The sequence below is a fragment of the Cucurbita maxima genome, unplaced genomic scaffold, assembly GCF_002738345.1.
Source record: "Cucurbita maxima cultivar Rimu unplaced genomic scaffold, Cmax_1.0 Cma_Scf00013, whole genome shotgun sequence".
NCBI lineage: Eukaryota > Viridiplantae > Streptophyta > Magnoliopsida > Cucurbitales > Cucurbitaceae > Cucurbita > Cucurbita maxima.
The window spans coordinates 3,054,691-3,070,170 of NW_019272029.1; the positions used below are offsets into that span (position 1 = coordinate 3,054,691).

Below are 15,480 nucleotides of genomic sequence, written 5' to 3' on the forward strand. Positions count from 1 at the left end.
AAATCAACCGTCTAAAAATCCACTTATTTAAGTCTCCAAAACCAAGGCATCATCATTATCAATGGAGAGCTGCAAGGCAAAACTGGGTTTAATGGCGTGGCTGGTGCTGAGCTCATTAACGACGGCGAATTCCACCTCATTTCAAGAATGCTACGCCACCTGCTTCCTCATATGCGCCATCACGCCCGGCGTCGCCTTCTCCGACTGCCCATTGAGATGCCTGCAAGCCTGCATTATCCCATCTTTTCCTATCCACAACGCCGCCGCCGACGACGTCCACCGGCAACAAAAAAACCAGTTCTTTTGCGAGCTCGGCTGCGCCGCCTCCTCGTGTACCAAGTTCAGCACCCAGAAAAACCCAGGTTCTAAACATTAATAATTTGAACTTTTTGTTTCTAAATTTTATGAAAATATATTGAAGTGTTGTTGGTTTTGTTGATGCAGCTGAAAAGAAAGTGGGAAGCTGCGTGGATTCGTGCTCTCGGACATGCTCCATGGATTGATCTTAGCCGTTCAACTACTAGTTCGAATTTCTTTCGGTTCCGTACTACTTGTTGATTTGATATTGTCTATTTTAAACCTAAATTTTAATGACTAATCAAGATGTGTTCCACGTTGATTAATTTAGTAGAAGATGATGAGTTTACAAGTGAGGAATATTATCCCTATTGGTAGAGGTTTTTTGGGAAGCCCAAAGCACTAAAGTGTCGAACAAAGACTTTGTTCGAAGGCTCCAGAGAAAGGAGTCGAGCCTTGATTAAGGGGAAGCTATTCGAGAGCTCCATAAACCTCAAGGGAGACTTCTAGTAGTATACTTTGTTCGAGAGTAGGTCGTGCTAATATTAAATAAATTGTTAATATGTTAGAGAGGGTCACGGGATGGCATTATTATTATTATTTGATTGAACATAATTTTGGCTATATATGGCCCGTGAACTTTGTTTGTCTAAAACCACGCATCATTATTTGAGGACACCCATTTTCAAGCCATGCTTAGATCTAACACCTAATTATATCCCTTAATTAATTGGTTAACTAAGTTTACTTATTACTCAACTGTGTTTATGTTGGTAGATATGACGCAATATCTAATAAATAAGAAAACTCGAGAAAAATATTAGGTAGAATTGGTGGAGGTTATTAATGCAATCGTGCAAAAGATTAGGTTGAGACTATTTATTGCTCAGAGTCGACAAAAAAGTTATGCAAACTCTCCACTACACTAGTGCTGTCAAGGCAGGCAAAGGTCGGTTAGGATAATGTAAGCTTTAGTTTTGTGGAAATGGACAATAGTCTCCCGAATAGAGCCACAGTGTTGTAAACTCGTTCTTGAGAGGGAAGTGTGGGATCATATCATATAGCCTAGCCAGCTGGACAGGACACGGGGGGATCACATCCCCAAATTGTAGGTGTGGTAGCACCTCACCTCGATCACCTATTATTCATTGCGTAAGTATAATAAGTTGCCCAACTTGGAGATCAGAAAGGTTGTAGAACCTTTACAGACCCTAGGGGAAGACTTACGACAGAAACCCACTTAGAACATAAAGGCACCAAGATGCTTAAATAGCACCAAAGATCAAACCCCAAACTTCCTTGAGCACAAAGAAAAACTCCTGAAGAATGCAATGAGAACCTACGAGTAGGTGTTTACTCGATATATTTATATACTCGTTCATCTCTACATCTTCTTTTTCAGGTGAATGATGTCGCTGGTCAAGGTACGGGAGTGCTTAGTAGCTTTGCTGCCACAAAGGGATGTCGACCTAGGAGTCTGTCATGTTTGCATCTTATAGTTGTCATATCATCCTTTTCAGTAACTCGATCCCATTCCGAATTTTTCATTGATTTCATTCATATATGTTTTCATTGCACAATCAGTTGGTCCCGATCTAGTTTAAAGCTTCAAAAATTGAGTCGTGATAGTATATTTGATCCCTCTTTAAAAAAAAAAAATTACAATACAAAATCAAACCGATCATAATACAATTTTCTCAATTTTATGTTCACCGTTCAAAATGGCACGATAAATTAGAAATTAATTAAAACAAAATGAAAAGACAACTAAACTTTGGTGGACACAAACACTATAAAATCTAAATAATGAGCCATTGTACTTAGAATGGTGAGTGACGTATGTTCACTAAAACCTAAAAATGTTAAAATGTCAATTAGGTCCAACCCAATAATTGTATGATCTGATTGTCGATATATTTTAAGAAAATGTTTTAAGTATTTTAGAAATTTAAAATATTTTAGGAATAAATGATTAGATATTTTAGAAATAAATTGTATAGCCGGTAAGTATAGGTGAGATTCCACATCGAGAGGAACAAAACATTGCTTATAAAGGTGTGGAAATCTCTCTCTAATTGACGTATTTTAAAATTGTGAGACTAACGACGATACATAACAGGTTAAAACGGGAGCTTGAGTTGTTACCAATGGTATTAGAGCCAAACACTAGAGTAGTGTGTAAGCGAGGACGCTCGCCTTCAAGAGGGTAGATTGTGAGATCCATCCTACCTTGGTTGAAGGAGGGAACGAAACATTGCTTATAAAGATGTGAAAACCTCTCTCTAAAAGACACATTTTAAAACCATGAGGAAGGAGCGAGGACGCTGGCCCTCAAGGGGGTGGATTGTGAAATCCAACATCGGTTGAAGGAGGGAACACGAAACATTGCTTACAAGGGTGTGAAAACCTCTCTCTAAAAGACGCATTTTTAAACCATGAGGCTGACGGCGATACGTAACAGGTCAAAACAGACATTATGTATTAGCAGTGGGCTTAGGCTGTTACATAAAGTTTTCATCCCGAGAAATACCGAGCAGTCTCAAGTAGTATTATACAGAGTATCCTATAATCTCTTCTCAATTGATCTTAAAAAGAGTACGAGTTTTTTCCACAAAGAGTTGTATTCAACAAAACATCGCTAACCTAATCCAAACATACTAGACGTGTATACGAGTCAATGGTATAATAATGTTTAGCCCACTTCACAAACGCGGTTCATTCATGGCTATTTAAGAACATAAAACTCTCATCTCAACTCATCTCATCTCCAACAACTCAAAAAGACAACCCAAAGCCAAGTTTCCAAGAAGTTTGGGAAGAGAATGAAGACAGTTCTGGTAGCTTGCTTGGTTCTAAGCTTTGTGGTCGTAGGGATCTCCGAACCCACAGAATATGTCGGCGGCGCCAATTGCTACATCGGCTGCATTAGTAGCTGCCTAGACAGTACCTTCCAGTGCGCTTTGTGCATTGGAAAATGCATGATAAGCGTCGAGTCCTCCCCGACGCAGGCCATCCATATGGACAATCGTTACTTCTGCAAGCTTGGCTGTTCCACTTCTCGCTGCTCCAAGCTCCTCCTTAACAACCATCCAAGTGAGCTTCATTATTTATTTATTTTTTTTTATTATTATTATTATTATTATTTAAATCTTATTTATGTATATTCTTTATTTTGAACGTCTCAGATGAGAAGCAAATGAAAGGCTGTGTCAACTCGTGCTCGCATACATGCACGAACACCATGAACTAATAAGATCTACGTGACATGACATGACGAGCTAGAACTTGGCTTTATGATACTATAAATAAATAAATAAACGTCAATATTGGTATTACAAATCCAAATTGACTATAAGTTATGTTATGTATTAAAGTTTGTACTTATATCTATCAATAATATTTATGTGAAATAAATAAAGTTGCTTACGTGAGAATGGTTTACGAAGCTAATTTTATTGATATTAAAACGTAACTTAATTAGTAAAGATAAATATCTCGATATCAAGAAATTCAGATGATTGTTTCACACGAGTCAAAAGGTTTAATTATTTTTAGGTCATCTCAAATGTCGTTCCATTCGGCAAGTGCTTATTTAAAAAAATTTCAAAACTAAAAATTTGTAATTTTTTCGTGAGGTCACCCATATAAAATTGCTCCAAGCAAAACACTTTTAACTATGAAATTCTTATGATTGAACAACTGAAAAAGAAAGTGCATATTGTTGATATATGTAGAAACTTTTATTTCCCTTAAGATTTTCTTAGTCATTCTATCCTCAAAATCGTTCATTCAAATGTGATTTCAGTTCATTCATGTAACTCTCCTTTACTCGAGTGCCACAATATTTATGGGTATAATCAGCACTCTTAGGACTATTAGATGTCGTTGAATTCAAGTTTTAAATCTTGGTCTGATCCTAAGTGGGAATGTTTGCTTAATCCACCACACCTCAATGGTCCTCAATGATCTGAAAGTTATCTTATTTGTAATCAAATAAATTACAAGAATATCTCTAATAAAATATCAAATATGATATATATGGTAAACTATAATTTAATACTAAATATCCTTAACACTAAGCATGAAGCACTATAAATAATATAAGAACATAACCTCTCATTATAGGATGTTGTTCAAGAACGAACCAAAACAGAAGTCGGTTGGCATGTGATGCTCGAGTAAGAAAGTGGTACATGAATGAAATTAGATCACATTTGAATAAGAGTAATCCCGAGAATATAATAATAAAAAATGACTTTAATTACTACCTAAACAAACAAATTTCACTTTTTTTAACCTCTCCTCTGGACATCTAATGTTTTAGTACAGAAAAGATACATGAATGAACCGATATCAAATTCGAATGCGAGTAATCCTAATAATTAAGAAAATTTTAAAAGAAATTTTAAATACATTTAACTGTAACGTTCTTATGATCGACTATACAAAAAATATATATATTTCATTGATATTGACAATAACTATTATATATTTTAGAACTGTTTTTAAGAATAAATATTATTTTCCTGTGATATTGGTTCATTCATATTTACGGATCGAAAGCAATCATTTTAATCAATTTTCATAATAATTAATTTTTTATAATTTAAAGTTGGAGTAAGGCTTTGGTTGGTAAATGGTTAATAATTAAAATACAAAAGTGTAATAATCCAAAATTAAAACGAAAAAAAAAAAAAAAAATTGTCACGTTTGTAAGGCAACTTGCATTCATTCAACTAGTTTCCAACTCTTCAATATAATATATTTAATTGCTATTGAAATATAATTTAATTAATATAAATTCTATATTTATCCTAAAGATAAGACCACATTTAAATCTGTGTATAAGATAATTGTTTCACCCGAGTCAAAAGGTTTAATCATTTTTAGGCCACCTCAAAAGTCGTTCCACTTAGCAAAGGCTTATTTAAGAAAAGTAAATCTCGAAAAAATGAATTACCACATAAATACATTTGATATCTCTCGAAATTTAGAGATTAAATTAGGGTTTGTGACACCATTTTCTCAGTTTTATGTACACCATTCAAAATGTAGTGTCACGATAATCAATTAGTGAAAGTAAATTGAAAAGACATAACTAAAAATATTATTTTATTTATTTTTATAATTAAGTGTGGTAAGAACATGAATGAATTGAGAGACCAAACATGTGAATCTGAATAAGAGTTATTTTGAGAATATGATAAAAAAAAAATCAAAATTAATAAATAAATTATTTATGAAATAAAAATAAAAAGTAAAAATCAATTATTTATGAAATAAGACCTAAGTAATTATTTGATTTGTAGAGATTTTGATGGAAAAATTATTTAAAGATATTTTCTTTTTGTAAATTAAAAAAAAAAAAAAAAAAAAAAAAAGGNAAACTCAAGGTATTAATTTTGAATAATAAAATATTTCTTAGTCACTTAATTATAAAATAATTAAAGTAGAATCATATAAATATTGCGGAATAGAAAATTATAGAAACACTTCTAGACAAAGTAAATAACATGATCGAGCTATGAAATGTTGAATTCAGATCTAATTCCTAGTTCAAATCCTAGACACAGATGTTATAGATGCTGAATTTAGATTTTAGCAGGTGTGGATAGTTTTTTGTAAGAGCCCAAACCCATCGCTAGTTGATATTATCCACTTTGACTCATTACGTATCGCTGTCAACCTCACAGTTTTTAAAACACGTTACTAAGGAAAGGTTTCCACACCCTTATAAGGAATTCTTCATTACTCTCTCCAACCGACGTGTGATCTCACATCTTCACGCTGAAAAATACTTATAAGACAAGTACGTAACTTGATCAAACCATCAAATGATGAATTCATATTCCAAATCTTAGTCTGAATCCTAGGCATGAGCATTATTACATATGACATCAAAGCATAATCTCTCTATGTAGGAAGTGATTTAGAATGAACCAAGCGAGAAGCTGGTAGACACGTGACACTTGAATAAAGAAAGTGTACATAAATTAACCGAGAACACATTTGAATTAAAGAAACTTTACTACAAAGACCACGTGGATAATCACTAAAATCTAAACTTTGGTGGACACATCCAAGTAATGAACCATGGTTAGTGAGTGTGTTGGGTTTAATCATTTGTAGGCACCTTCAAATGGTTATTTAAGAAGCTGATGGTTCGTTCCCATCCCCAACGACCCAGAAACAAACTAAATCGAGTTCCAAGAAGCTTGGAAGATGAAAGTCAGTGTTGTAATATGTTTGGTTTTGAGCATAGTTATGGGCACCGGTAGCTCCCCAACACTTGGGCATGCCGACTTGTCGAGTAACCCATATTGCTATGCCTTCTGCGTGCTCCCCTGCTTCACTGGCCCCGTCGAATGTGCATTATGCATAGGAAAATGCATATTATCTGCCCAAGACTCCCCCATGGATATCAATCACTTCAACAATGCTTACTTTTGCAAGCTCGGGTGTGCCACTTCTCACTGCACTAGGCTCCTCTCCAACGCTCGAACAGGTCAAGCTACTCGATCTCTTCAAAATTTTAATTCTATTTTTCGTTAATATATATGTTTAGGTACGTAAACATATACGTGTATGTGCCCATGTGTCTAAATATGCTAATAAAATTTTGTTGTAAACGTGACAGATGGGAAGAAAGTCGAAGGATGTGTTGACTCGTGCTCTCGAACATGCTCCAATGTGAAGAATTAATGAAGGAAGACGAAATTACGTGGAATTAAATGAATAAATAAATGTCAAATATTGGTGATAATAAACCATTTGACTATGAAGCTAAATCCTAGATTAAGTTAAGGTGTGTATTATTAGTATTATAAGTAAATAAATAAAAATAAGAATATCCATGAAAATTATATTATGACTGGATTAATTATTATAATTTTGATCTTATTTTTAATAATTATATTCAAAAGCATAATTAAAATAAGAAATTTTAAATAATAAAATATGAATGAAGTCCGCCGCTTTCCCTGTAGTTGTCAGCTCGTTCTTGACAGATCCGATCGGGTGTTCATAATCTGGAGTAAAAGGATTCAAACCTTTATATATCGGTACTAATAACTAATGTCTTACCACTTGGCTATACTCCATAGGACCTTGTTTTGGACGGTAGAACGGGGAGAGGGGGAAGGGAGAAGCAGGGCAAGACTTAAGGGAGAAGAGTTGTGCAAGAACACGGGGATATAGGAAGTAAGCAGCCAAATTCTCTCTTGTTGGACTGAACTAAATATCATCCATATGTATGTATGTCTCGTAGAGAATTAATGTCATGAAAAGTATGAAAGTATTATGTAAATCATGACTCGTATACCACGTCGGGACAATGGACTTATCCCGACCATTCTGAAATCAAAATGTATGCAAATTGACCTTAAAATTAAAATGTTGACTATCCACTCAACTTCCATAATCAAGCGTAGATTATGTTTTTTTTTTTTTTTTTTTTTTTTTTTTTTTTTTAAGATTAAGAAATCAGAGCAATTGGTGATCTTGATTTCTCTAATGGAAAACATCATGAAATTCACAAATTTCTGTCTACTTATAAGTATTGTCTGACTCATGCATTAAGGGTTTGAATGACAAAATATTGCTAAAAGAATGAACAAAAACTTACAATTTTATATTTTCTCCCAATTTTAAAACAGAGAGAATCAAATATTGTGCAATCATATTGCAACAAGTGGATTTCAATAGTCTAATTACTCTCGTAGTGAGAAGGGTTGGTGATATGTAACGACTCACGCACAAGATTTAGAATTTGAATTCGGTACTTGATGACCTCGACATTGTGAGATCTCACATCGATTGAAGAAGGGAACAAAACATTTCTTATAAGGGTGTAGAAACCTCTCTCTAGTAAACGTGTTTTAAAATCGTGAGACTGACCGCGATACATAATGAGTCAAAGTGGACAATATTTGTTAGCGGTGGGCTTGGACGGTTACAAATGGTACTAGAGCCAGATACCGACGATGTGCCAGTGGAGACGTTACGCCCTCAAAAGGGACGAATTGTGAGATCTCACATCGGTTGGAGAGGGAAATGAGACATTCCTTATAAGGGAGTAGAAACCTCTCTCTAATAGACGCGTTTTAAAACTGTGAGGCAGATGGCGATATGTAACGGATCAAAGCGGATAATATATGCTAGCGGTGGGCTTGGACTGTTACGAATGGTATCAGAGCCAGACACAAAGCGGTATGCCAGTGAGGACGTTGGGGAGATCCCCCATTGGTTGGAGAGGAGAACGAAACATTCATTACAAGAATGTAGAAACCTTTCCCTAGTAGGTGCGTTTTTAAACCGTAAGGCTGACGACGATACGTTACGGGTCAAAACAGACAATATCTCCTAGTAGTTTGCTTGGACTGTTACAGGCATTCTCGTGCATCTTTTACGACATGATCACGTTACCATCTCCTCGCTTCTTAAACCCCACATACGAATAAATAGGAGCCTTTGAGGAGTATTTTTGAATGGAAGACTTGGCTTTTTAAGTCAAGGCTTGAATCATTTTCCTACTGCTTATTTTCCACAAGCCAAGTGGTTATTTAAGAACAACCACTCTTCCCCAAAGCCTCACATTGAAGAGTGAGTGAAAATGAAGTCAATTGTTCTAATTTGCTTCATTCTGAGCTTAGTGGCAGGAAGGTCCACAGCGTCCTTTAGGAAGTGCTATGCCAAGTGCTTCGTAGTGTGTGCTATCACACCAGGCATCACCCTTGGCACCTGCGGTGCAACGTGCTTGGCGAAGTGCCTGTTCATTGCATCTGCCCCAATGGATTTCAACCATATGGACACACATTACTTCTGCAAACTTGGGTGTGCCACTTCCATGTGCACCAAATTCAGCACCAAGAACGACCCTTGTGAGCAAAATTTCCTGTACCCATTTCTTCGTTTCTTATTTTTCAAACATGTTTTCATTTTGTGTTATGAACTTGGCAGCTGAGAAGAAAGTGGAAAGGTGTGTGGACTCCTGCGCTGGAACATGCATCAAAGCTTAGAAACATGAAGAAGGGAGGAGGAGCTGGGATTGGCCTTAACACCATCAATAAATAAACATATTTTGGTGTATGCATGGTTTCAAGTCTCTGCCCGTGTTATGTGAACCATATGCCTTAAATGTTTAAAAACTTATTAGACACAAAATTTGATCTCAAAGTTTGAGGGGCCAAGAGCTCTAAACCTTTCTTTTCTTTTAAGTGAACTTTTAAAACTCGTTTCATGAAACCATTTGCATACGATCCGATGAAAAGTAAAAGGGAAAAAATCCAGGATTAAGAATTATCAATGCAAACTAGGCATACCCGAGTTTACTAAGTTGGATGGCAAGAGCTGAGTAGAACCAGATGACCCAAAATAAAAATATTTGAGATAGATTCTTCACGGCTGAGAGGACCTTCAAAAGCTCTTCTTACCTGTTTATAAACATAATACCATCAATATAAGAAAACGAGAACCAGGCAAAGCAGTGTGCAGCCATCTCAACTAGTTTGGAACAGTAGTGCTTGAATAGGCAGAGTATACTTGGTGATATCATAATGTTCCAATATCCAAACAACAAAAGTAGCATTTTCCGTTTCTTTCTTCTTGCCTTTCTCTGTGTTAACAAAGTACTCAATCTAGAGGCCTCAGAAAAAGCTGGTTCATATCGCAAAGTTGAGATGGACGATTATGAGATTCTGCCAGTTCCCATAGTCTAGGGGCATATCGAGTCTGAACATATGTTCCACCCAAGATATGAACAGAAAATAGTCTATGATGACAAATAAAAACTACAACAAAATTAGTAACATTCTATGACTCATGAAATGCCGAACCAAAAAGAACTACTCGCTCGAGCTGTAGGATGACCTCTGATCGACGCTCCACAACAGAGCAGAAACTATGCAGCTGTTCTTCACTAAGTATAATTTTTGCATCATTGAGTCCTTAAGGAGAATTCTCTGGTGTTTTCAGAACTGTAGAGGCTTTACCTTTATGCTCAGTGATTGCTGCTCGGAACTCCTCCACAATGGATACATCCCTGAATTTCAAACCATATGTTGAGAGACCATCCTTCCCTTCGCTGGCGCTGTTCATGCAGGCAAAGGTGATACCTCTCTTGTCCATGTTTGTGAGCTTCATGTCAGGGTAAAGACTGGCATTCAAAATCAGCCTGTAATTTCCTCTAGCTCTCATAAGAATCCTCGCTCTACCAGTCCCACTCGTCGGGACATTAACTTTCAGCTCTCCCTTTCCACGTTCCTTCCAAGATCCATCGATAAACTCGAACATTATGGAATCAGCATTGAAGACTACTTTTTCATTTTCTTCACCCGTTTCAACGGCAACCTCTTGCATTGATGGAAAGCCACTTTTCTCACTCTTGGAAACAATGGAAGACCCTGAAGTACCAAAGAGGGCTGAGCTACCATTAGTAGAGAGACCAAAACTAGCAGTCAGGCCAACCCCATCCTTGGGTATATTACCAAAGGAGAACGTAGATGTCGGAAGTCCAGTGCCGGCAAGACCTGTGAAGGCATTCTGGCTACTTGATAATTGTTGGAATGAGCTCAAAGGACCAGCCTTCTTACTAGGATCTGTTTCACTTCCGTTTTCTTTGTTTTCTTTGTTTTCTTCATTTTCTATCTTTTCTTGATCCCCAGTTTCCTTGTTTTGTATCTCATTTCCTTCAATGGGTTCTTCATTTTCATTCTTGGCATCTCTAGCAGGATCCTCATTTTCGTTCTTTTCACCTTTTGCAGGATCCCCATTGTCATTCTTACCGCCACTTACACATTCATCATTCTCAGCCTTCTCATCTCTTACAAGTTCCTCATTGCCATTCTTATCTTCTCCAGCCGGTACTTCATTTTCAATCTTATTGCGCTCAGTAACTTGTTTATCATCTAGCTCAGATATGGCAGATTCGCTTGCAACAGTGCTGTTCTGATCAACATTTTGCACATTTGGAACAGATTCGGCCTCTGATGTGTCAAGTTTACATTCTGCTGGCTCGTCACTATGACCATCTTTTTGAAACTTTTCATGAGAAACATCCTTTTGCTTTGCCTCATTTGAACCAGTTTTCTCACCAGCTGCCTGTGCATCACTTTTAACTTCTGAAGCACTTCCATTATTTTCAGTTGGAGGTACCAAGCGTATTCCAGCAAAAGGATTAGAAGACGGGGCAGAGGCAGTTTGACCACGACGTACTTTGACAATTCTTCTGGTGGCTAGGACCTCTTCACTAGCTCGCTTGAACGTTCCAGCCTCTTGCTCAGAAACATCTTCTTCATCATCAAGCCCAGGGTTATCTCGTGATAGCTCCCTTCCAGCAGCCCTCTTCTTTGTAGATGTTGCATTTTCAGCATCCCCCATTGAGTAGTCCAGAAAATCAACAAGAGCTCAAAGTTCGGCTAGAAAGCAGAAACTGAATATATATATATATCTGGAGATTGCACAAACATTATAACTTAACAAGTTAAAAAAAAAAAAAAAAAAAAAAAAAAAAAAAAAAAAAAAAAAAAAAACTTCCCTTACAAATACAAACAGATTAAGTGAAAACATAAAAGCAGTAAAGCCTAGAGAAGAGTGTAGAGGAGGAAATGAGAATTACAAATAGACAATCTCTTCTTTAAACAAGATAATAGTAGGCAATCTCTTATAAGCCATTTGTTTCAGATATTTGGAAGAGTGAGATGCAAAAAATAGGATGTCTGGATCTGGATATAAAATCTATAAATAAAACTTTCATCTGTTTGATTTTTACATGGAACACATAGAAATTCTTATGAATAGAAGATGTTTGCTGTTCGACAATTTAAGAATTCCTACTTTGGAACTTATTAATTAGCTATAATTATTTAAATCAAGTGACCATACTAAAATCAATTTAAGTTCATGAATAGTCGGTACAATTACATCTTGATTCCTAAGATTTTGGTTAGGATTTCTAGATGTAAAAAATAATAGCAGAATCCCTGGACTAAGAGGTTGTATATGCTACCTAGAAACGAATTACTGTTAATGACTTCAATAGAATGAAATTGCAGTTAAATAAATTTATATGACATGTTGACATATTTATTTAATATACCATAATTTTGTAATATTAATTATGCTGGCAAGCCATTCAACCCTTAATTTTTCATTTTTCATGTTGCTTTCGTGCATTATAACATGAACACATATAGCATTACAAGATGAGGCTTAACCTAAGACAATTATCAGATAAGGTGATATTACCCCCAAGACCATCTAGTCCAAAACATTCATCATTTTAAACCAACCCATTTCAATCCTCATTCTTGACATTATTGAATGATGAATATAACTTCAAATCCTGCTTGAGATCAGGCAGGTAAAGATGCAACATGAACTTTACGATGTGTCTTAACCTAAGTCTGAAAACATGGTAACCCCCTAGAACATTGCCTCATAGACGTATAATGAAATAAGTATTGAGAAACAAAAAAAAGTACAAGATCAGTTATAATCCTAAAGTATTTAACCAACACATGAAACATAATTTTTAATTTATCGACATGTACATTCCAACCAAAGAAATGATATAACAGTTGTTATAGCATAAATGAGAACTGAAACAAGAGACAGATGGTCGTATCTAAAAATAAGTCAAACATAACACAGCAAATGATAAACCATTTCCGCAATTTAATGGAAGAGGCAAGGAACTTTGAACATGCATTGGTGAACGGTCAATGTCAGTAAACAATAGACATGTTAGAGCCAAAGAGAGTGAAGGGTTTCCATGACTGACAATTTCAAACTGCAGATATGATAAGAAGAGAAGCCTACTATTACAATAGCCACAAACCACTGAATAAATGATCTACAAGATCAAGATGGTTGTCTCAGCCACGAAACACAGCCAACAGGATTTAAGGAGCCACTAAACAACCTCATAGAATTCACTAGACTCAGGAGTGCAATGATTACGAGGATCTTATATCAAGCAATTAATTAAAAGGTGATCTTAGGATCGCATCTTAAACCCTCAAATCTTTTGAAATGAATCCTGCAGCTCGATATGCATCACAACAACATTAATTGCCTATTAAGGCCACTGTTTAATACCTAAAAGAATCAAAATGAATAATAGAGACCCAACCGGTAAATTGTCAAGGTTGCGGTAAGGAATATACAACAAAGATCAATAACAGATGACATAACAAGAGTGACAAAAAGGTTCAGCATCAAAAATCATTGTCAACTAGTTGAACGAAAGGGATCTCTAAATTGAACATTCCATTTAAGGGTTAGCTTTTCTTTTTCATTTTCACTTTCCATTTCCCTTTTCCCTCTTTCTCTATAGCAGAATCAAATCTCCCTATACTCTTCCGACTCTTCATGTTGCGTATCCTCCCACAATTGGTAACCAAAAACCCAAAATAGGGTGCAAGGGCTTGAACTGTACCATCCCGAACTAAAATTAAAATCAACAACATCGCCACCAGCTTTCATTAGAAAGAACGAGCTATCCACTACACCAAAACACACAAACAACTCAAAGATTCAAAGAACAACGAACAGACACACAATCAGAAGCCCCTGATTTTGGAATAAACATAGAGTCAAAGTAGAAAAGAAAATCGAATAAATTAACACATCCAAATCCCCTGCCCTTCGAAACGAAAAATAAAAATGTGAATGGAACAGGAATTACCGAGAATCCAAGCAAAGCTGGTTCAGAAGTAGAAGAAATGAGGGTTCAGAGAGAGAGAGAGAGAGAGACTGAAATATGAGGGAGGGTTTTTGGTTTGGTTCCCCTTTCATTTCTGGATTTGAACGGGCACTCGGGTTTCTCTCTCTTCCCTTGTTTTTCGGCGAGGTTTCTAAACGACGTCGTCACAAGAAATACTTATCTATAAATACTAATTAGTCAAATTAATTAAGACGAAAATTATAATGCTTATTTATAAATAATAAATATTATGTTCAGTTTAAATATTTTAGTTATAAGTACAGAAAATGAATAATATTAACGAGAGAAAAATAAATAAATAAATAAATAAATATATAAATAAGAGGAAGGTGCCCGGGTCTTTTGCCCGCGGGTTTTGCACCAGCGGTTTCACGCTACCCGTGGATCTTGGGCTGGTATTGTGGATCATAGGCCCAATAATAATAAAAATGAAAAAATAAATTTAATAATGAATAGTTTATTTTCTTTATAAGCTTGGAATCAAGTTTAATATAATTTATTCAATTTGTGTCACTGGATTTGCTAAAATGACCCTCACAGTCCAAGGTTTTCTTTGTTGAGTGAGAATGACCCCGATATTAACGGATAAGAGAAATCTATAAATTGCCCCTAATGTACTTGACTAATCACCCAATTAATTAATTAATATATTTAAATTAATTTACGAACACAACTTGAAAGAGAGGATTATCCAAAAAGTAACTTTAAAGTGATTGACCAAAAAACCAGAAAAGAAGGCAATAAGAAGGTCAACTTTTTGTCTTGTGCGAGTAGCGTGAATGACAAGATACCTCTCACTACTAAAGACCAACTTTGAAAGACTCTTTAAATGATTATAAGTAAAATGCCTAAAATATCATTTCAAACTGGCTCTAACTTCAACTTTGTAGCGGGTAGGAACGTAAAAAAATATTAATGAATGATCAAAACGAAAATTGTGAGATACAACTGGGGAGAGGAGCATTTTTTACAAGAGAGATTTCAGAGCAAGACGCATTTTAAAAACTTTGAGGGAAAGTAAAAAAAAAAACCCAAACAAAATAACATCGTCTAGTGGTAAACTAGAGTTGTTACAGAGGATATCAAAACCAAACACTGAACAATGTGCTACCAAAGAGGCTGAGACCCAAAGGGAGGTGGACACAAAGAGGTGTGTCAGTAAGGATGTTGGACCCAAAGGAGGTGGATTGGGAGTTCCACATTGATTGGAGAAGGAAACGAGCGAGAACACTAGGTCACAAAGAAGGGTGGATTGTGAGATACCAAATTGGTTGAAAATGAAAATGAAACATTCTTAATAAAATGTGTGGAAACCTCTCTAGCCATGTTCTAAAACCTTGAGGAGAAGCCCGAAAAGGAAAGCCCAAAGAGGCCAAAATATGCTAACAGTGGATTTAGACTGTTACAAAAATAAACGAGCAAGACAACTATGTGTCGCTTATTTGTATTTCACGAGTCTC

The 15,480-nt window shown here is 35.9% G+C and overlaps 2 protein-coding genes and 3 long non-coding RNA genes across 6 annotated transcripts; 4 read left to right on the plus strand and 1 right to left on the minus strand.

Annotated features, from left to right (window-relative positions):
* The first annotated feature begins 35 nt into the window (after window positions 1–35).
* Window positions 36–1,928, plus strand: LOC111488748 (thionin-like protein 2). 2 transcript variants are annotated; one of them, XM_023136680.1, is made up of 3 exons: window positions 36–362; window positions 445–526; window positions 1,698–1,928. In XM_023136680.1, the coding sequence occupies exons 1-2, from the start codon at window positions 62–64 to the stop codon at window positions 501–503; spliced, it is 360 nt and encodes a 119-aa protein (XP_022992448.1). In that variant the 5' UTR covers window positions 36–61; the 3' UTR covers window positions 504–526; window positions 1,698–1,928. The 2 variants fall into 2 exon arrangements, with proteins under 2 accessions (XP_022992448.1, XP_022992447.1); XM_023136679.1 differs by lacking the exon at window positions 1,698–1,928 and having other exon boundaries at window positions 445–671.
* Window positions 1,929–3,023: 1,095 nt separating this feature from the next.
* Window positions 3,024–3,742, plus strand: LOC111488767. The gene is made up of 2 exons (XR_002719251.1): window positions 3,024–3,390; window positions 3,483–3,742. It is a non-coding gene; the product is annotated as an uncharacterized LOC111488767 (long non-coding RNA).
* Window positions 3,743–6,478: 2,736 nt separating this feature from the next.
* On the plus strand, window positions 6,479–7,033 carry LOC111488766. Its single transcript, XR_002719250.1, has 2 exons — window positions 6,479–6,802; window positions 6,935–7,033. It is a non-coding gene; the product is annotated as an uncharacterized LOC111488766 (long non-coding RNA).
* Window positions 7,034–8,869: 1,836 nt separating this feature from the next.
* On the plus strand, window positions 8,870–9,471 carry LOC111488768. Its single transcript, XR_002719252.1, has 2 exons — window positions 8,870–9,176; window positions 9,256–9,471. It is a non-coding gene; the product is annotated as an uncharacterized LOC111488768 (long non-coding RNA).
* Window positions 9,472–9,801: 330 nt separating this feature from the next.
* On the minus strand, window positions 9,802–14,126 carry LOC111488624 (nuclear pore complex protein NUP50B-like). The gene is made up of 2 exons (XM_023136477.1): window positions 13,982–14,126; window positions 9,802–11,741 (listed from the first exon to the last, which is right to left on the minus strand). The coding sequence occupies exon 2, from the start codon at window positions 11,671–11,673 to the stop codon at window positions 10,243–10,245; it is 1,431 nt and encodes a 476-aa protein (XP_022992245.1). The 5' UTR covers window positions 11,674–11,741; window positions 13,982–14,126; the 3' UTR covers window positions 9,802–10,242.
* Between the last annotated feature and the right edge of the window lie 1,354 nt (window positions 14,127–15,480).

Bases quoted from the DNA above. Each gene is read 5' to 3' on its own strand.
- LOC111488748 (XM_023136680.1), top strand. From the start codon at position 62: ATGGAGAGCTGCAAGGCAAAACTGGGTTTAATGGCGTGGCTGGTGCTG. The intron at 363-444 runs GTTCTAAACATT...TTGTTGATGCAG, and splicing joins CAGCACCCAGAAAAACCCAG to CTGAAAAGAAAGTGGGAAGC.
- LOC111488624 (XM_023136477.1), bottom strand. From the start codon at position 11,673: ATGGGGGATGCTGAAAATGCAACATCTACAAAGAAGAGGGCTGCTGGA.